Genomic DNA, 21,852 nt, shown 5'->3' on the forward strand with positions numbered 1-21,852 from the left:
AACTCTATTTGATTATAGTTATCCATCGGTCAGCCTCCCCTGTTTTCATGACATTCTGTCCAAGTTAGGGAGGGTTCTTGGTTTACTTAATAGAAAGCAACAAAAATTAGTAGTGTTTGGTTACCTTAGTATCAATTTTATAAGTTCATTCTTCATTACTAGAGGGCCATTCCGTTAGCAAAAGGCATTTCAGACCATGATACACAAATTTTAACACTAGAAGGAATTTGTGCAGGTTGACAGGTTAAATATAATTGCAAACTATTTACAAATGCTAATCCAGTGGGACCAGACATGTTTTATAAACCTCATTAAAGAAGAAAAAAGGCAGCATGTTTATAGTGCTGGTAACATAGAGAATAAATATAATGCTTTCGTCAACACATTTTTCATGCTCTCTAAAAGTTGTTTCCCATTAGAACTAACATGTAACCTAGGTGTCTGACTAATAGGGTATCATGTTATATCAGAACACTACAACTAGTCACAATCGAGCTACAGAAACCCATTACAAACAGTACGATAAGTTGCTTTGTCATTAACAATATTAAGAAAGGCTACATTGCTACTCACATGTGTTGCAGACAGGCATGATGAAAAGACTGTCACAAATAAGCTTTCGCCAAAGCCTTCTTCAGACAAGAGAAACATGTGCACATTCAAACAAGCAAGTTCACCTCACACACACATGACCACTGCCTCCAGCCACTCCAGACTGGCCAGATGTACCGATCATTTGCGTGAATGTGCATGTGTTTCTCTTTTCTGAAGAGGGCTTCAGCCAAAAGCTTACATGTGAGAGTCTTTTCATGGTATCTGCCTGCAACTCAATGTGCCATCTTTACAGTGAGTAGAAATCTATCATTCTGTAATATTGCTGATATTCCAGCCTGGACCTTTCATTGTTTAAAAATGTCATTAGGAAGGCAAATCACATGTGATCCACAAATTCCCGGGATAAAATTAAAACAGAGTCTTCAGTCACAAAGGAAGTGTCTGGCCAACAGCACAAGACCAAGAATAGAGTGTCAATATGTAGTAAATATGTTTTTAGTTACTGGTAAGACAAATATAAATGCATTGTTTAAGAACAGGGTGTCTACGTGGACAAGAAAAAAAAATTCCCGGATTTCCCGGTTAAAAACACAATTTCTCCCAGATGAAATTACGTATAAAGCGGGTGAAAATACATCCGTGTTAAGTAACAGTATACTTTCCCTCGGAGCTGTGAAACCTATTAGTCCTTTGAATCGTAAAGGTCTTATACCGGCGGAGGACGTCCCAGCACTTTAGGAAACGAAATCCAGGAAAAACAATGCGTTTGGAAAGTTGTTTGATGCGAGACAATATACACAGAGTTTATTTTCGTATTGCGAAAGTATATACACAAATTCCACAAATTACAGCATGGTAGCTTCCGAAACTCTAAAATAGAGATTGCGTTGAGGGATGCACTTTTGTCAGCCAGTCATAGCTCATGCCACGTGATCTCGCTAGTGAATGACGGCAGTTATTCAGAGCACGAGGCCTATGAGAAAGACAGGCCGTGGCGCGTACGTTACGAAGGTAGGCAGTGCTCGCTCAAAGTGCGTTTCTACACCGGTTAACTTGTAAGTAGATGTGTATGTACGAACGAGAATTGCATCGTCTATTGGCATCCACTGTTATTAGTCCTACAATGATAGGAAGTCCGTAGGCCTACTAACAGGCTCCAATTTGGCAATTAAAATTGTGCCAAAATGATTATCAGTTGCACAGAAAAGTCTAAGTGTTCTGGCATGAAGAGACTTATGATTTTGCTCAGTAACACATTATGCACATTTTTTTAAGGTCACTTACGCTTTTTGCCATCGATTGCATAATTTTTTATCTATGAAAGAACATTAAATATGAAAACTAACTTGAAGCTCGGTCTTTTTTTAGCGTGTGTTACACGTTAAGTCATATCAAATACAAATGTGCTGGTAAAATTTTAAATAGTGGGATAAATGACTTATCTTCTGGGCCCGACATTTTTCAAATGGCTGATCCTCAAAGTAATACGTTTTGAATGAGAGTTATAGCACCCTGTGATTTAAGAAATTCACTGCACATTCTCACACGTAACATAAATCATCTTGCGTGGAAATTTTACTTTGAAATTAACGCATCTCAAGCCACTATTCGTAATATTTTCTGGTGATCTGTTAGAAATGTAAACAATTAAGACGTCACGCACATCGAATGCACATTAGTTGTTACGGACGTACTGCATAATCTTCGACCTAAAGCCTTTGACACTTTTCGGTGTCGGCAAACTGGTCTGTGCATTGTGTAAATTACCCATTTTCTATGCAACTAAACTTTTATTTTGGTGTTATTCTCTGATTTATGTTTCATTGCTGCAGTATTATTCAGCAGTAGTGGACTGAAGTTCTTTGTCAGCGTATCAGATCTTACATGTCAAACCTACAAAACTTTAACTGAAATCTAAAACAATGAAAAATCCCGGAATTCTAAAAAATTCCCGGGTTTTTCCCAGATGTCCCGGGCCATATACACCCTGAAGAATCACTTTTTGAATATAGCAGGTTGATTAAATAATAACTTATTCTCTGCAGGAATAATACTCCATGAAGGAAAGCTGCCACTCACCACACAGCGGAGATGCCAAGTCACTGTGTGGTGAGTGGCAGCTTTCCTTCTCAGAGTATTGTTGCATTCCATACTGGATTTTCCATTGTTTGATATTTTCTGCAGGGTATTATATAACTCTGTTAGAAAATGGCTCCCAAGACTCCTGTCTGAAATACACCTCCATGATACTGACAAGGCAGAGACTGACTGAATAATTAAATCACTGAAGACTAACAATTTCATGAATGTGATGGGATACTTTTGGAGGATACTAAAGCACTGTGCTGCATGTGTTAGCCCTGTACTTAGGGACATCTGTAATTTTTCTTCTAGGTGGGTCAGTTTCCTCAACAGTTGAATTACTCAAAGGAGAAAGGGACAAAGTAGAAAATTTTAAACCCAATTCTATGCCATCACTGTTTGCGAAAGTTATTGAATAGGATTTATATAAGAGGGTGTTGATCATCTCATTTCACATAATTTTCTGTCAAATGTACAGTATGCATTTATAAATTATTTAACAAATGAAAATGCTGTATTCTGCCTCTTTAAGTGACTGGAAAGGTTAAACAAAAGTTGTGAACATCAGTTGTCTTCTTTGATTTAACTATGGTGTTTGTGTTGATGATAAAATATTACTTCAGAAGTTGCACCATTATGGGGTAAGAATAAGAAAAGACAGCAAAAATCACTCTCTACAATAATGAGGATGGCTATCAAATGGCATCTGTGGTTCAGCAGTGTGAGAAAATAGCTGAGTCTGACAGAGCTGTAAAGACTCTTGCTACTGGCACTCGGAAAACTGGACAATGATTGTGATTGCTGTTCTCCCAGTATGAGCAAGATTTGTTGTACTTCCGCTGCAGCATTGGCAAAGGACACAGTGCAAGTGGAAATTGAAACTTGTAACCAAAGCACAGAAAATGACAGCCAAATAGACTTTTCATTTGAGGAAATATGCACTGCAATAAAAGAAACTTAAAAATAGGAGTCTCCATGGCCAGATGACATATACAATAAATTAATAAAATAATATGTGGAATGGACATTATGTCAACGGCTTCTTACTTTAATAGCAACATGACAAGTACCAAGGAATTACCCTGGTTGATACCACCTTAAAATTGTAAACATCAGTAAACAATGGAAAATTCACAGTGTGGTTTCAGCCCTCTGTGACTACAGACGTGGGTGCAAGTTGCGTTTGAGAGAGAGAGAGAGAGAGAGAGAGAGAGAGAGAGAGAGAGAGAGAGAGAGAGTGAGTGTGTGTGTGTGTGTGTGTGTGTGTGTGTGTGTTCTGCTGACAAAGGCCTTAATGGCCGAAAGCTATAATTGTGTGAATCTTTTTGTTGTGCCTATCGCAACTCAGCATATATGGAGAGTAACAACTTTCCTTCTCTGGTATTGTTAACATCAGTAATTAGAGACAGAATGCAGAATTATATGGAAATAGAACAGCATGGATTCAGGGAAAGCAGGAGCACAACAGATGGTATTTTCACTTTAAAACAGAGTTTGGAGAAATCTGTAGAGTTTAATAACCCAGTCTACCTGTGTTTCATTGACTTGTCAAAAGCCTTTGATAGGATTAGAAAAACACAAAGGATTCACAGATGAAATTATACTAGATACAGGAATTAGACAAGGAGAGGAGGAGGAGGAGGAGGAGGAGGAGATCAGTGTTAATATCCCGTCAACAACGAGGTCATTAGAGACGGAGCACAAACTCGGATTAGGGAAGGATGAGGAAGGAAAGCGGTCATGCCCTTTTGAAGGAACCATTACGGCATTTGCCTTAAGTCCACTCCTATTCAACTTAATAATATACCACATCATTGATGATGTAAGAAAGAAACTGGACTATAAAATGGGAAATAAAGTGGTAAATATTATATGTTATGCTGCTTATGGTGTACTGATGGCAAATAAAGAGAATAATTTACAATGGTTATTTCACCAATTTAATACAACACCTAAGCAATATAACAACGAAATCTCATCTAAAAACCTACGAGTATGGCAAAGCAATTGTACAATGTAAATTAGTAGCAAGCAGTGTGTCATCTGAACAAGTGATGAAATTTATTATCTAGGGAGTACCAGCAATAAAGTGGCAAATCAAGTGGCAAAGGCAATAAGGGTAACTGAATGCCTGCAAAATACTGTAAGCAGAAACAAATTTATGACAACTGAGGGGAAAATAAAAATGTGTAAAACAATGGTGTGTCCTGTTTTGACAAGTGCAGCTCCCAAAACTAGAGCAAAAATGAAAAAGATAAACAAAAAGTTAATGGCAGTGGAAATGAAGGTACTAAGACAGATCCAAGGAGTAACCGTGTGGGACAAAAGAACCAATGTGTCAATAAGGGAACATAGTGGAACACAAAATATAAATAAAAGGATGAAGGCATTAAAAAAAATTAAAAAAGAATTTGGAAGGATCATATGAAAGGATGGACCTTTCCACACTACCTAAATTTGTAAACATGGATGACTGAAAGGGAAATAACTACCTGGATGATCACCCAAGAGAAGGGACAGCAGTTGGTCCGTACATTCACAGGGGCAACTCTAGTCACCAGAAGAAGAAGCAGCGAGCATGCCAGGCGAATGCTGCTACAGCAAAGGGTCCACTGGTGGTACAGCTCGCTAAAGTCACCGATCGACCACAGAAGCAGCAAGATGACAATTGTATGCCTGCCTTTTATTTGTACATCAAGTGCAAAGGAAAAGGCATAGCATGGACAGAGCTGTACAATTTAGATTTTGTACTACTGCAAGCTTGAATTCAGCACCGTGTATGATGACTCAGATGCCTTGATTAAGCTGCAGGAAGTGAACGTGCCTGGCAACAGTGCACTCATGAGTGCTGTAGTCACCCACATAATGGAACAACCAGCAAAGAAGAAGATGCTGCTGAAACAGTGCAAGAAAATGATCAAAGCACTTCTCTGTGGGTTGCTTTGGGTCTGTGATGAGACAGCAGTCCGACAAGGGCTGCTATGCGCAGGTTTCGGTGAAGCAGCAGTCAAGCTACGTAACTGAATGAGGCAACCACTTATCATCGTCGTGCAAGTGGCAATGAACACCAGCAACATCTTCGAGCTGCAGAAGCTCCTGGCTTCGCTGTGGATGTGGAATCTCCCCCACCTGGCCTGGACTCTAAGCCTGTCTTGAAGAAGAGAAGAGCTCACAGCTCTTAAGGTATGCATTTTTGATCCCATGTTTACAAGACTTTTTTGCTTCAAATAATCATTCTGTCATATCCCTGAATGCTGAACATTTCTCCTCGGACACCCTGTACATCCTGACTAAATGATATGCCTTCTAATATGACAGGTGATTCTAAAATATTTCTGTTTGCTGACAACACTTGTTTGGTAGTGAGGGATGTTGAGTAAGACATAGGCAATTTATCACATAGTGTACTTCAAGACATACCCTGTCAGTTGAAAAAGATACAGGACTGGCATGATAAAATATAAAGGAAACTTAAGATGGTGGTTTTAATGCTTCAAATGTTCTACATAGACTGCCCCCACTTGAGTTCAACACAGTGAATGTTCACACAACCATGTAAAGTTGTCAGAAAAGGTCCTTCTTTGTTATGTGTTCAACTTCTGTGTCTCAAATGCTTGAACATTTTTCATGTTTTCAAAGCATTGTCCTTCGTGTGACTTTCTGTGCTTTTTTGTTTTGTGGCAGATTTGTATTGGTAACACCAAGTCTCGTCGCCAATGATAAGTTTTTCCAGAAAAGACTTGTCTGTGTTTTGCATTTCAGTCAAGTTGCAGTGTTATTATATATGTGCACGAGCAGAAGAAAGATATTCTAGTGGCATAATTGGTAGTTACATGCACAAAATACTCAAATTCAATATACTGATGACTCATTTGATAAGTGATGTATGCTTACACTGAACAAATAGAAAGGCGGTTTGTTATTATTTTATCATTGTTTTACATTCTGAATTTATAGTTTTGCAACATCCTGCATGATAATACTAGACACCCTGTGGTGGCAGGATATCCAGTTAGAAAAGCTCCGGCCTGTGTGTTTAGACAGATGGTAAGCTCTCTTGCAAAACCCATGTTCACATTCTTGTTCAAAAACTGAATGCTACTTTATATATCATTAGGAGGATCACGTAGGTAAAAAGATGAGGGCTAGTAGAAACCCTTGGGTAACAGAAGAAATATTGAATTTAATTGATGAAAGGAGAAAATATAACAATGCAGTAAATGAAGCAGGCAAAGAGGAATACAAACGTCTCAAAAATAAGATCGACAGGAAGTGCAAAATGGCTAAGCAGGGATGGCTAGAGGACAAATGTAAGGATGTAGAGGCTTATCTCACTAGGGGTAAGATAGATACTGCCTACAGGAAAATTAAAGAGATCTTTGGAGAGAAGAGAACCACTTGTATGGATATCAAGAGCTCAGAGGGAAACCCAGTTCTATGCATAGAAGGGAAAGCAGAAAGGTGGAAGGATTATATAGAGGGTCTATACATGGGCGATGTACTTGAGGACAATATTATGGAAATGGAAGAGGATGTAGATGAAGATGAAATGGGAGATACGATACTGTGTGAAGAGTTTGACAGTGCACTGATAGGCCTGAGTCGAAACAAGGCCCCCGGAGTAGACAACATTCCATTAGAACTACTGACAGCCTTGGGAGAGCCAGTCCTGACAAAACTCTACCATCTGGTGAGCAAGATGTATGAGACAGGCGAAATACCCTCAGACTTCAAGAAGAATATAATAATTCCATTCCCAAAGAAAGCAGGTGTTGACAGATGTCAAAATTACCGAACTATCAGTTTAATAAGTCACAGCTGCAAAATACTAATGCGAATTCTTTACAGACGAATGGAAAAACTGATAGAAGCCGACCTCGGGGAAGATCAGTTTGGATTCCGTAGAAATGTTGGAACACGTGAGGCAATACTGACCCTACGACTTATCTTAGAAGAAAGATTGGAAAGGCAAACCTATGTTTCTAGCATTTGTAGACTTAGAGAAAGCTTTTGACAATGTTGATTGGAATACTCTCTTTCAAATTCTGAAGGTGGCAGGGGTAAAATACAGGGAGCGAAAGCCTATTTACAATTTGTACAGAAACCAGATGGCAGTTATAAGAGTCGAGGGGTATGAAAGGGAAGCAGTGGTTGGGAAGGGAGTGAGACAGGGTTGTAGCCTCTCCCCGATGTTATTCAATCTGTATATTGAGCGAGCAATAAAGGAAACAAAAGAAAAGTTCGGAGTAGGCATTAAAATCCATGGAGAAGAAATAAAAACTATGAGATTCGCCGATGACATTTTAATTCTGTCAGAGACAGCAAAGGACTTGGAAAAGCAGTTGAACGGAATGGATAGTGTCTTGAAAGGAGGATATAAGATGAACATCAACAAAAGCAAAACGAGGATAATGGAATGTAGTCAAATTAAGTCGGGTGATGCTGAGGGAATTAGATTAGGAAATGAGACACTTAAAGTAGTAAAGGAGTTTTGCTATTTGGGGAGCAAAATAATTGATTTTGGTCGAAGTAGAGAGGATATAAAATGTAGACTGGCAATGACAAGGAAAGCATTTCTGAAGAAGAAAAATTGTTAACATCGAGTATAGATTTAAATGTCAGGAAGTCGTTTCTGAAAGTATTTGTATGGAGTGTAGCCATGTATGGAAGTGAAACATGGACGATAAATAGTTTAGACAAGAAGAGAATAGAACTTTTGAAATGTGGTGTTACAGAAGAATGCTGAAGATTAGATGGATAGATCACATAACTAATGAGGAGGTATTGAATAGAATTGGGGAGAAGAGGAGCTTGTGGCACAACTTGACTAAAAGAAGGGATCGGTTGGTAGGACATGTTCTGAGACATCGAAGGATCACCAATTTAGTATTGGAGGGCAGCGCGGAGGATAAAAATCGTAGAGGGAGACCAAGAGACTAAGCAGATTCAGAAGGATGTAGGCTGCAGTAGGTACTGGGAGATGAAGAAGCTTGCACAGGATAGAGTAGCATGGAGAGCTGCATCAAACCAGTCTCAGGACTGAAGACCACAACAACAACATGAACATCCTGTACAGACTTGTTCCATCACCACGGATTCATTTCGGTGCTAAGGAACTAGATATGTAAATAAAACTGAATAAAAGACAAAAATAATCTGGAATTATTATGCGATGCCAAAGCAGAAATGATTATCTACCCACTGGATTATTGTATCTTTCTATGAATGGAATTTAAGTGGCTGATCGGCCTGATTCATGATACACATTTTACTATAATGGTCACAAGTAAATATAAGAGGGCAGCTTGGTTACCTGCCATTTCTCTACAAATCTTCCGTCTTGTGTGCATTTCCACTGTGATATGAGGTATCTGTTCTTCAAAGAGTACTACTCTTTCACAAATGGTTTTTCTCCAGATTGTGTAGTCAAAGAGTGCATGTCTCCTACCATCAGCCATTGAGCCATCAGTGTAAAACCACTTCATGGCCTTGGTACATAACAAGAATCGAGAGGAAGTGGCAGAAGAGAGCTGTGCACCTTGTACCTTTCAGGAATTTCTCAACAATGGTCTAGCTCACCTTGCTTTCCTGGTGAGTCCAATATCACAACCACAGAACAAACAGCTATTCATACTAGTTTATATAAGTTACTAATATTTTTGAAATCTGAATCATTTTAAGGACAATCTCCACTCCTCCTCCCAGAATGTGCATCACACAAATCTGATTTACATGGCCCTTCTCTCTTCAATGAGCTACCTTCCTGGATGTTGATCTCCATCTCTCTGGTGCCTTCATAAAAACCTCTGTCCAAATAAAACACCTCAAACACCGACGGAAACTTCATTCGCTTAGCTGCCACCCATTCTGTATCAAGCATTCCTCTCCTATGGCCTTGGCGCTAGAATGGGCAACATCTGCTGTGGAAATTTTACAGCTATCAGAACATACCGAAAACCTTGCTAAAACTTCTGGATAGATAATATCATGCACCAATTTTTAAATACAAACTGCCAATGATACTTTGTCATAATGACAATAAAGCCATCAAGACTGCACCAAATCATTAACATACACCCTTTTATCACCCCACAAATGCCCCTACATGAGAAATATCCAACATCCAATGCCAAATTCTACACTCGCCCCCTTTATTTCAAATAAATAAACAAACAAAAATAAATCTCCTCAAGTAGCATTTAGTCAAGAACCCATTATACTACACTCCTGGAAATTGAAATAAGAACACCGTGAATTCATTGTCCCAGGAAGGGGAAACTTTATTGACACATTCCTGGGGTCAGATACATCACATGATCACACTGACAGAACCACAGGCACATAGACACAGGCAACAGAGCATGCACAATGTCGGCACTAGTACAGTGTATATCCACCTTTCGCAGCAATGCAGGCTGCTATTCTCCCATGGAGACGATCGTAGAGATGCTGGATGTAGTCCTGTGGAACGGCTTGCCATGCCATTTCCACCTGGCGCCTCAGTTGGACCAGCGTTCGTGCTGGGCGTGCAGACCGCGTGAGACGACGCTTCATCCAGTCCCAAACATGCTCATTGAGGGACAGATCCGGAGATCTTGCTGGCCAGGGTAGTTGACTTACACCTTCTAGAGCACGTTGGGTGGCACGGGATACATGCGGACGTGCATTGTCCTGTTGGAACAGCAAGTTCCCTTGCCGGTCTAGGAATGGTAGAACGATGGGTTCGATGACGGTTTGGATGTACCGTGCACTATTCAGTGTCCCCTCGACGATCACCAGTGGTGTACGGCCAGTGTAGGAGATCGCTCCCCACACCATGATGCCGGGTGTTGGCCCTGTGTGCCTCGGTCGTATGCAGTCCTGATTGTGGCGCTCACCTGCACGGCGCCAAACACGCATACGACCATCATTGGCACCAAGGCAGAAGCAACTCTCATCGCTGAAGACGACACGTCTCCATTCGTCCCTCCATTCACGCCTGTCGCGACACCACTGGAGGCGGGCTGCACGATGTTGGGGCGTGAGCGGAAGACGGCCTAACGGTGTGCGGGACCGTAGCCCAGCTTCATGGAGACGGTTGCGAATGGTCCTCGCCAATACCCCAGGAGCAACAGTGTCCCTAATTTGCTGGGAAGTGGCGGTGCGGTCCCCTACGGCACTGCGTAGGATCCTACGGTCTTGGCGTGCAACCGTGCGTTGCTGCGGTCCCAGGTCCCAGGTCGACGGGCACGTGCACCTTCCGCCGACCACTGGCGACAACATTGATGTACTGTGGAGATCTCACGCCCCACGTGTTGAGCAATTCGGCGGTACGTCCACCCGGCCTCCCGCATGCCCACTATACGCCCTCGCTCAAAGTCCGTCAACTGCACATACGGTTCACGTCCACGCTGTCGCGGCATGCTACCAGTGTTAAAGACTGCGATGGAGCTCCGTATGCCATGGCAAACTGGCTGACACTGACGGCGGCGGTGCACAAATGCTGCGCAGCTAGCACCATTCGACGGCCAACACCGCGGTTCCTGGTGTGTCCGCTGTGCCGTGCGTGTGATCATTGCTTGTACAGCCCTCTCGCAGTGTCCGGAGCAAGTATGGTGGGTCTGACACACCGGTGTCAATGTGTTCTTTTTTCCATTTCCAGGAGTGTAGTTCATTCCTATGCGTAAAGCATTTTCAATCCAGCAACCCATGGGCTATTCCAATGGACGACTCAGTCACAAGACTTGGCTACACACAAACCCACCACTATTTAAAGCCATCCAGTCACAAGCATTTCCCATCAGATTCAAGCTATCAACACTTGTGCAAACAACCATGTCACTTATTCTCTGTGATACAACTAGTATGCTGCATTCTATGATCATACACAACTGGAATCAACTGTTTAACCACACAGAAAGCCACCAACAAACTATGAGTAACTACAGATTAAACAATGGAAAATCCAGGATGGAATAATGGCAAAGATATGGTGGTCATGTGTGTGTGAGTTGTGTCTGCATTACTTTGTGTTTATGCTGTCTACTTCAGAAGACGGCCTTTTTGCTGAAAGCTTGCTTGTTTAGCAGTCCTTTTCTTGTGTCTGTCTGCAACTCGACTTCCCCACAATATGGCTAGTAGTAATATAGTAACTACAGATTCACATATTCTGATGCTGAACATCCTGTAGACAACACTAATTCTCTCCCCACAGCTCCACTGAACTGTGCAGTTGGAAGGCCTTCTACAAACACGTCTACATGTGTGCAAGTGCGAACATCCCCCCCCCCCCACCCGCGCACACACACACACACACACACACACACACACACACACACACACACACACACACACAAACTAATAAAACCTTTTTAGTTCTGTGTTTGTTAGCAGCATTAATAAATAATTGCCATTACCTGTGGAACTCCCCATCTCTCAGTCATGTCTTTTCTGTCCTTCCAGAGCCCCGCCCCATACTCCTGCACTTTTCCTCTTTCCAACCGCACCACTCCTTTTCTCTCCTTCACATCCATATGCTTGACGAACACTCACAAAAACTCAGTGGCATTATGTTCTGATCTTCTAGGTGCACTTATGCAACAGCTCCTTTTATATGCAGGTGAATGACTGACTGTTCTTTTTTTGTTACTTATTTCATCATAGATTTCAATATTACAAAAATGTATTAGTAAAAAATCTACTCACCAAGCAGCGGCAGAACATACACATAAAAGACTGTTATGACTGGCAAGCTTTCGGAGCCACTAGCTCCTTCATCAGGCAGAAGGGTTGAAGGGGAAGGAAGAAGGATGAAGAAAAAGGACTGGAGGGATCTAGGAAAAGGGGTACATTTTGGAAAAGTCACCCAGAACTGTGGGTCAGGGGAGACTTACCGTTTGGTGTGAAGGTGATAATGTGGAGACAGACTGGGGGAGGGGGGTATGGACAAATACAGAGAGAGGGAAGAGGACATGGACAGAGTGAGGGAAGAGAACACGGACGGAGTGAGGGGAAGGAGGAGATAGGCACACACGAGAAGAAGGAGATGAATAGACAGACAGGAGGAGGAAATGGAAAGAGAAAGGGAAGAGGAGATGGACGGAGATGGACAGAGAGAGAGAGAGAGAGAGAGAGAGAGAGAGAGGTGGAACATATGTACAGAGTGAGGGGCAGGAGGAATGGCCGGAGAGAAAGGGGAGGAACCTATGTGCAGAGAGAGGGGCAAGATGAATGGACAAAGAAAGGAAAGAGGAGGTGGAAAGGGAGAGAGGGGAGGAACATATGGACAGAGAGAGGGGCGGGAGGAATGGACAGAGTGCGGGGAGGGGGGAGGAGGTGGACTGGGAAGGGGGGGGAGAAGGAGATGGACAGAGAAGAGTGCAGATGACTCATCATTTTTCAAATTATTTTTCTCTACAGACCACAGTCAGTAATTATGATACAGAAAGATGAAAAAGTATTCGCTTTTTTTACTTGACTGCTAATCATCCATAATATAAAAAGTGAATTCATCCTGCCAAAGAAACCCATACACACCCAAAGCTTGATCATCATTTTCACTATATATTCTTTTCTCACATCAAATGCATTTAGTTCTAGTGTTCATGTACAAGACAGCATCACAACATACAAATTAAACAAAATTAAACTTACTCCTCCACTATCTTGCATTTCCTGTACTATGACAGATATATTTGTTCTGGGATACTGGGAAGAAATAATTGCTGCTTCACATGTATTCTTAATCAGTGCTTCTCTTGTTCTATCTGCAACAGCTGAAGCAAAAACAAATCCAGAACATATCAATGTTAAGCAATCATAAATAACTACCTCATTTTTATACATAGTGTAACTATTTACTTTGACAGAAAATGGTGTGATGCACGCCAACAATAAAACTTCCATGATACCAATTCTCTCTCTCTCTCTCTCTCTCTCTCTCTCTCTCTCTCTGTCTGTCTGTCTGTCTGTGTGTGTGTGTGTGTGTGTGTGTGTGTGTGTGTGTGTAAGAGAGAGAGAGAGAGAGAAAGAGAGAGAGATATCTACAATCTTTCAAATATGTAACCCCTCCTCACTTGCTAGAGTTTGCATGCAAATACAGCTAAGTCTTGGCACTTAACTATTGTGCAATACACTGAGCTGAAAAAAGTAATGGAATAGCAATATGCACATATACAGATGGTAGCAGTATCGCATACATAAGGTCTAAAAGCCAGTGCATTGGCAGAGCTGTCGTCTGCACTCAGGTGATTCATGTGAAAAGGTATCCGATGTGATTATGGCCACACGATGGGAATTAATAGACTCTGAATGCAGACTGGCAGTTGGAGCTACACACAAGAGATATTCCATTTTTGAAATCATTACGGAATTCAATGTTTTGAGATCCACAGTATTTGGAGCATGCTGAGAATATCAAACTTCTGCCATTACCTCTCACCACAAACAATGCACTTAACAACCAAGAACAGAGACATTAGTGTAGAGTTGTCAGCACTAACAGACAAGCAACACTGCGCGAAATAAACATAGAAATCAACGTGAGATATATGATGAACATATCCATTAGGACTGTATGGTGAAATCTGGCATTAGTGGACTATGGCAGGAGATGACTGATGTGAGAGCCTTTGCTAACAGCACGGCACTGCCTGGAGAGCCTTTTATGAGCTCGTGACTGTATCGGTTGCACCCTGGTGGCTGGAAAACTGTGGCTTGGTCAGACGAGTCCTGATTCCTGTAGGTAAGAGCTGATGGTAGAGTTTGAATGTGGTGTGGTTCCCACAAAGCCATGGACCCAAGTTGTCAACAAGGCACTATGCAAGCTGGTGGTGGCTCCATAATGATGTGGGCTGTGTTTACATGGGATGGGCTGGGTCCTCTGGTCACCAATCATTGACAGGAAATGGTTGTGTTTGGTTACTTGGAGACTATTTGCATCCATTTTTGGACTTCATCTTCCCAAACAACGATGGAATTTTTATTGCTGATAATGCATCATGTCACCAAGTCACAATTGTTTGCGAAAACTGTGAAGAACAGTCTGAACAATTAGAGCAAATGATCTGACCACCCATCAACCATTTATAGAATAAAATTGAGAGGTCATTTCATGTACAAAATCCTGCACCAGCAACACTTCTACAGGCAGGGGGACTTCCAATGACTTGTTGAGTCCAGTGAAACTGCTGCACTGTGCTGTGCAAAAGGAGGTCCGACATGATACTATGAGGTATCTCGTCACTTATTACCTCAGTGCAGTTCAGGAGATATTATGTCATGAACAATGAGCTGCTTGAAAATGAATTTCACTAGATATATGCGTGAAATGCATGTACAAAGACACATGAAATATGTGAATACATATACAATATATTTCACATGCGCATACGAAGCTAAAGCCACAAGTAGAAAGCTTGTCCTAAACCCCTGGAATGATTTCAAACAAATTTGGTGCAAATATTATGACCTGCACATTAGAAGATATTTCAGTCCACTTTTCACAGTTGTTCAAGGGCTGGAAGAGGAACAGTGACACCAGTTTGGCCGAAAGCTACAATGATTGCAGGAAGGGGAGCAATGAGTCAGCAGCAAATTTCACTGTGCTACCAATTGTGGGAATCTATATCATGTACTTTGACTTTTTATCAACATTTACCACAGTTAAACGGCATTCTGCCTGAATCCATTTGTAGTCGGAATCGAACTGACTTTAAAATCGGTCAAATACTCAACAATAGTACTCATTTCTGCAGGAGATGGTAAAAGTCTAGGTAGGGAGCAGTGGCGCACTTATATGTTTCTTGCTGCAATATTATTGATCCTTGCCATAAAGTATTATAGGAATGAATTGGTGTGTGCTAGTTGGTTCTATGCGGCTTATGATACAGCAGCAGGTTTGGAAGCAGGAGACATAGTAACGTTCTCACGGCAGTATAGAAGTGAAATCCTATATTTATTTGGGAAAGAACAGCTGTGTTCTCAAGTCCTAACATAAGGACAACCTCAGAAGTAGGAACATACTCAGAAGAAACAGCTAAATATTTGTGACAATGAAGATATAAATTTCACAGATGTGTTATTCGGATGATGATGATGATCATTTGTAAGCAAAAAACGTAGAAAGGAAAACAATCTGAAAATTAATGTAAACCATTTCTTTATTTTATTTCTCCTGCTATTATCAAAATGCAGTCAATCAATAAATGGCATAAGTTTAGAATAGCTATAATGTTACCTTTTGGCAAATACTTTACATCAATAAAACAGTTTGTAATTTTGATTAATCAGAATATATTAAAAATAAATTCTTCCCTAGGAGCCACTTATATTCATGGTCATCTAATACTCTGGTAAATACGGTAGAATGACTGTCATAAAGTGGTCTAACAGGACCTGCAGCAGCTCGTGAAGGTCTTAAGTCCATTCCAAAACCTGACAGCTGAATCCATACCCTCCCCCCCACCCCACCCCCTTCGCATTCCTACCTTTTACCTATTCCACAAACCCAACCCCACAGGTCTCCATGCATGTTGTTCCATGTGGCTGGGTACAATGCTCTCACAGAATTAACCTCTATCTTTGCTGACAAACACATCCAAATTATTGTTCTAAACCCCCCATCCTACAGTCATGACATCTCTTATTTCCATGGCCGACTTTCCACAGTTCCTGTCCCATTTCCACCACAGTACTTATTGGTCATTGTGGATGAATGTCTTTATACACTAACATCCTCTGTGCACTACCTTTCCCAGTGTCTTCTTGATACCAAACACACCCCCTCTTTCCTAACCCTCCTAGCAAACCACATTCTGACTCACAATTATTTCATTTTCTAACATCTACAAACATATCCTTGTTACCACCATACGTACTCACATGGCACCATCCTATGCCAACTTATTTACAAACCTTCTGGAGGAATTGTTCCTATCTACTCACCACCTAAAACCTCTTGTCTGGTTTATATTCACTGATAACATTTTCAAGATTTGACAGATGGCAAGGGCAATCTTTGCTCTTTCCTCCACAACCACAATTTCTACTTCCAAACCTGCTTCATCTGATCCTTCTCAACTCAATGAGACACCTTCCTAGATATCAATCTCCACCACCCAGATGGCTCCTTAAATATGTCTGCTCATAAAAAAGTGCAAATGCCACCAATGGTACCTCCACTCTGACAGCTGTCATCTGTCCCATGCCAAAAATCTCCTCCTTACAGCCCCACACCAAGCCATGGTGCCATATCTGCAGTGTAACACAGAGTTGTTGAAATTTACCCACAACCTTACCAGAGCCTTTATTGACAGACGATATCCTATCCAGCTTATACATAAACAGCTCCCCCCACACCATCTCCTCCTCCGACACCATTGAACCTGTTAACCACCCACTGACCAGCACTTTTGCTGATCATCCTGGCCTCGAAAAGGAACCATGTCCTATACCAGGATTTCAAATACCTATCATCATGCTCTGATAAGAGGATGCCCCACCCAAAATCCTACCTTTGTCACCCGATGTTGTGTTCTGCCACCCACTCTACCTATAAAATATCCTTTGTTGTTGTTGTTGTGGTCTTCAGTCCTGAGACTGGTTTGATGCAGCTCTCCATGCTACTCTATCCTGTGCAAGCTTTTTCATCTCCCACTACCTACTGCAACCTACATCCTTCTGAATCTGCTTAGTGTATTCATCTCTTGCTCTCCCTCTACGATTTTTACCCTCCACGCTGCCCTCCAATACTAAATTGGTGATCCCTTGATGCCTCAGAACATGTCCTACCAACCGATCCCTTCTTCTGGTCAAGTTGTGCCACAAACTTCTCTTCTCCCCAATCCTATTCAATACTTCCTCATTAGTTATGTGATCTACCCATCTAATCTTCAGCATTCTTCTGTAGCACCACATTTCGAAAGCTTCTATTCTCTTCTTGTCCAAACTATTTATCGTCCATGTTTCACTTCCATACATGGCTACACTCCATACGAATACTTTCAGAAATGACTTCCTGACACTTAAATCAATACTGGATGTTAACAAATTTCTCTTCTTCAGAAACACTTTCCTTGCCATTGCCAGCCTACATTTTATATCCTCTCTACTTCGACCATCATCAGTTATTTTGCTCCCCAAATAGCAAAACTCCTTTACTACTTTAAGTGCCTCATTTCCTAATCTAATTCCCTCAGCATCACCCGACTTAATTAGACTACATTCCATTATCCTTGTTTTGCTTTTGTTGATGTTCATCTTATATCCTCCTTTCAAGACACTGTCCATTCCATTCAACTGCTCTTCCAAGTCCTTTGCTGTCTCTGACAGAATTACAATGTCATCGGCGAACCTCAAAGTTTTTATTTCTTCTCCATGAATTTTAATACCTACTCCGAATTTTTCTTTTGTTTCCTTTACTGCTTGCTCAATATACAGATTGAACAACATCGGGGAGAGGCTACAACCCTGTCTTACTCCCATCCCAACCACTGCTTCCCTTTCATGTCCCTCGACTCTTATAACTGCCATCTGGTTTCTGTACAAATTGTAAATAGCCTTTCGCTCCCTGTATTTTACCCCTGCCACCTTTAGAACTTGAAAGAGAGTATTCCAGTCAACATTGTCAAAAGCTTTCTCTAAGTCTACAAATGCTAGAAACGTAGTTTTGCCTTTCCTTAATCTTTCTTCTAAGATAAGTCATAAGGTCAGTATTGCCTCACGTGTTCCAGTGTTTCTACAGAATCCAAACTGATCTTCCCCGAGGTTGGCTTCTACTAGTTTTTCCATTCGTCTGTAAAGAATTCGTGTTAGTATTTTGCAGCTGTGACTTATTAAGCTGATAGTTCGGTAATTTTCACATCTGTCAACACCTGCTTTCTTTGGGATTGGAATTATTATATTCTTCTTGAAGTCTGTGGGTATTTCGCCTGTTTCATATATCTTGCTCACCAGATGGTAGAGTTTTGTCAGGACTGGCTCTCCCACGGCCGTCAGTAGTTCCAATGGAATATTGTCTACTCCGGGGGCCTTGTTTCGACTCAGGTCTTTCAGTGCTCTGTCAAACTCTTCACGCAGTATCATATCTCCCATTTCATCTTCATCTACATCCTCTTCCATTTCCGTAATATTGTCCTCAAGTACATCGCCCTTGTATAGACCCTCTATATACTCCTTCCACCTTTCTGCTTTCCCTTCTTTGCTTAGAACTGGGTTTCCATCTGAGCTCTTGATATTCATACAAGTCGTTCTCTTATCTCCAAAGGTCTCTTTAATTTTCCTGTAGGTGGTATCTATCTTACCCCTAGTGAGACAGGCCTCTACATCCTTACATTTGTCCTCTAGCCATCCCTGCTTAGCCATTTTGCACTTCCTGTCGATCTCATTTTTGAGACGTTTGTATTCCTTTTTGCCTGTTTCACTTACTGCATTTTTATATTTTCTCCTTTTTTCAATCAAATTCAGTATTTCTTCTGTTACCCAAGGATTTCTACTAGCCCTCGTCTTTTTACCTACTTGATTGTCTGCTGCCTTCACTACTTCATCCCTCAAAGCTACCCATTCTTCTTCTACTGTATTTATTTCCCCCATTCCTGTCAACTGCTCCCTTATGCTCTCCCTGAATCTCTGTACAACCTCTGGTTCTTTTAGTTTATCCAGGTCCCATCTCCTTAAATTCCCACCTTTTTGCAGTTTCTTCAGTTTTAATCTACAGGTCATAACCAATAGATTGTGGTCAGAGTCCACATCTGCCCCTGGAAATGTCTTACAATTTAAAACCTGGTTCCTAAATCTCTGTCTTACCATTATATAATCTATCTGATACCTTTTAGTATCTCCAGGGTTCTTCCATGTATACAACCTTCTTTCATGATTCTTAAACCAAGTGTTAGTTATGATTATGTTGTGCTCTGTGCAAAATTCTACAAGGCGGCTTCCTCTTTCATTTCTGTCCCCCAATCCATATTCACCTACTATGTTTCCTTCTCTCCCTTTTCCTACACTCGAATTCCAGTCACCCATGACTATTAAATTTTCGTCTCCCTTCACAATCTGAATAATTTCTTTTATTTCATCATACATTTCTTCAATTTCTTCCTTCATCATCTGCAGAGCTAGTTGGCGTATAAACTTGTACTACTGTAGTAGGTGTGGGCTTCGTATCTATCTTGGCCACAATAATGCGTTCACTATGCTGTTTGTAGTAGCTTACCCGCATTCCTATTTTCCTATTCATTATTAAACCTACTCCTGCATTACCCCTATTTGATTTTGTGTTTATAACCCTGTGGTCACCTGACCAGAAGTCTTGTTCCTCCTGCCACCGAACTTCACTAATTCCCACTATATCTAACTTAAACCTATCCATTTCCCTTTTTAAATTTTTTAACCTACCTGCCCGATTAAGGGATCTGACATTCCACGCTCCGATCCGTAGAACGCCAGTTTTCTTTCTCCTGATAATGACATCCTCTTGAGTAGTCCCCGCCCGGAGATCCGAATGGGGGACTATTTTACCTCCGGAATATTTTACCCAAGAGGACGCCATCATCATGTAATCATACAGTAAAGCTGCATGCCCTCGGGAAAAATTACGGCTGTAGTTTCCCCTTGCTTTCAGCCGTTCGCAGTACCAGCACAGCAAGGCCGTTTTGGTTATTGTTACAAGGTCAGATCAGTCAATCATCCAGACTGTTGCCCTTGCAACTACTGAAAAGGCTGCTGCCCCTCTTCAGGAACCACACGTTTGTCTGGCCTCTCAACAGATACCCCTCCGTTGTGGTTGCACCTACAGTACGGCTATCTGTATCGCTGAGGCACGCAAGCTTCCCCACCAACGGCAAGGTCCATGGTTCATGGGGGGGAAAATCCTTATCCATCCCTATCACAATCCTGCACCCCCAAAGGTCACTCCCTTGTGATCAATCCAAGTGAAACATCTGTCCCATACTCCTGCCCCCAACCCCACACCTCCCCAGTCCAGTGAACGGCATTTCCTACCCTATAGAAGGCAGGATGATATGTGAAAGCAGCCAAGACATATCAGCTATGCTGCAATTATTGTACAGCATTCTATGTGAGCACAGCAAGTAATCCAATGTCTACTGACATGAATGACAACCTACAAACTGTGGCAAACCTCAACATGACCACCCACTGGTGAACATGCTGCACACCACAACATAGTTTCTCTGAAGTATGCAGGTGGGAACTGTCTCTTCAGCATATCCTGCACTCTTGCAATCCCTCTGGGCTAAACCTCCGCTAACCCATTTCCCAATTCTCACCTTACTTTTTCCCTTCTGTCCACACAACCCCTTCCCTGTCTAATTCATGTATTGCCTTCTCTCATCACTCACTCCCCCATCTCCGCCCTCCCTCCATTTGGTCTCCCCCCCCCCCCCCCCCAGGTCTGTCTGTCTGTTTTCCATTCCTCTTCCTCTCTCTCTTCCTTGCCTACCTCGCTCTGCATCTCCACCTTCCTCACATTTCCTCCTCTCCCTCCCTCTCTCTACCTCATATATTCTCTATAGTCTAAAGTCCTTCTGTCTTGTTATTCAGCCATTGAGCCATTTGTCAAAAGATGCCTCACACTAGCCTACTACCCCCTTCTCACCTTGTGTGTCCTTCACAACCGCCTCACCATCTCCATCTGCACAGGCGACTGCTATCGACAATCAACAGTAAGTCTTGCTGTGGCCAAGTGTGTATGCATTTGGATGTCTGTCTCATTATGTGTGTTAATGTGTGTATTTCTACTAGAGAAGGAGCAAGAGCTTGGAAGCTAGAAAAATATTGTTTCTGTTGCTTGTTTCGATGTGCCATACACCAGTCAGTTATAAGTCAGTGATTGCCTTTCCTTTATTTTACGGAACGGAATTGAATATTTCATGTGAGTGACCAGTAGTCCGCTCCTCCAATCATTTCATACTTAGCTGGCTTAGTTAGATCAATTATATTTGTTACATAACTAGCTGAGAAGCCCTGCACTGCCCTGGAATTTATTTACAGCTGTGTCCGAGACTTTGTATGCATGGTATTTATTTTTTACTTTTAAAGCTACCTTGTATACTACATTGGAAGTGAAATGACTGGGAACATGAAGAGCCTGTTTGCTTCACTAACATGCTAGGGACATGTACAGTTGACAGTGTGAAAAGCAACTGACACTAAGGTTAACATCCTCAACATGCAGCACCTGATATTGTAGTTTATTTATGGTAATGGAAGCTGCAC

The 21,852-nt window shown here is 41.7% G+C and overlaps 1 protein-coding gene across 1 annotated transcript in view; it reads right to left on the bottom strand.

Annotated features, from left to right (window-relative positions):
- Window positions 1-21,852, bottom strand: part of LOC124805151 (exosome complex component RRP46) — a 59,485-nt gene that overhangs the window by 16,328 nt on the left and 21,305 nt on the right. The window contains exon 3 of the mRNA XM_047265621.1: window positions 13,270-13,391. Coding sequence (XP_047121577.1) covers window positions 13,270-13,391 — 122 coding nt within the window. The remainder of the gene's footprint in view (window positions 1-13,269; window positions 13,392-21,852) is intronic.

Source organism: Schistocerca piceifrons, chromosome 7 (genome assembly GCF_021461385.2).
Source record: "Schistocerca piceifrons isolate TAMUIC-IGC-003096 chromosome 7, iqSchPice1.1, whole genome shotgun sequence".
Classification (NCBI taxonomy): Eukaryota; Metazoa; Arthropoda; class Insecta; order Orthoptera; family Acrididae; genus Schistocerca; species Schistocerca piceifrons.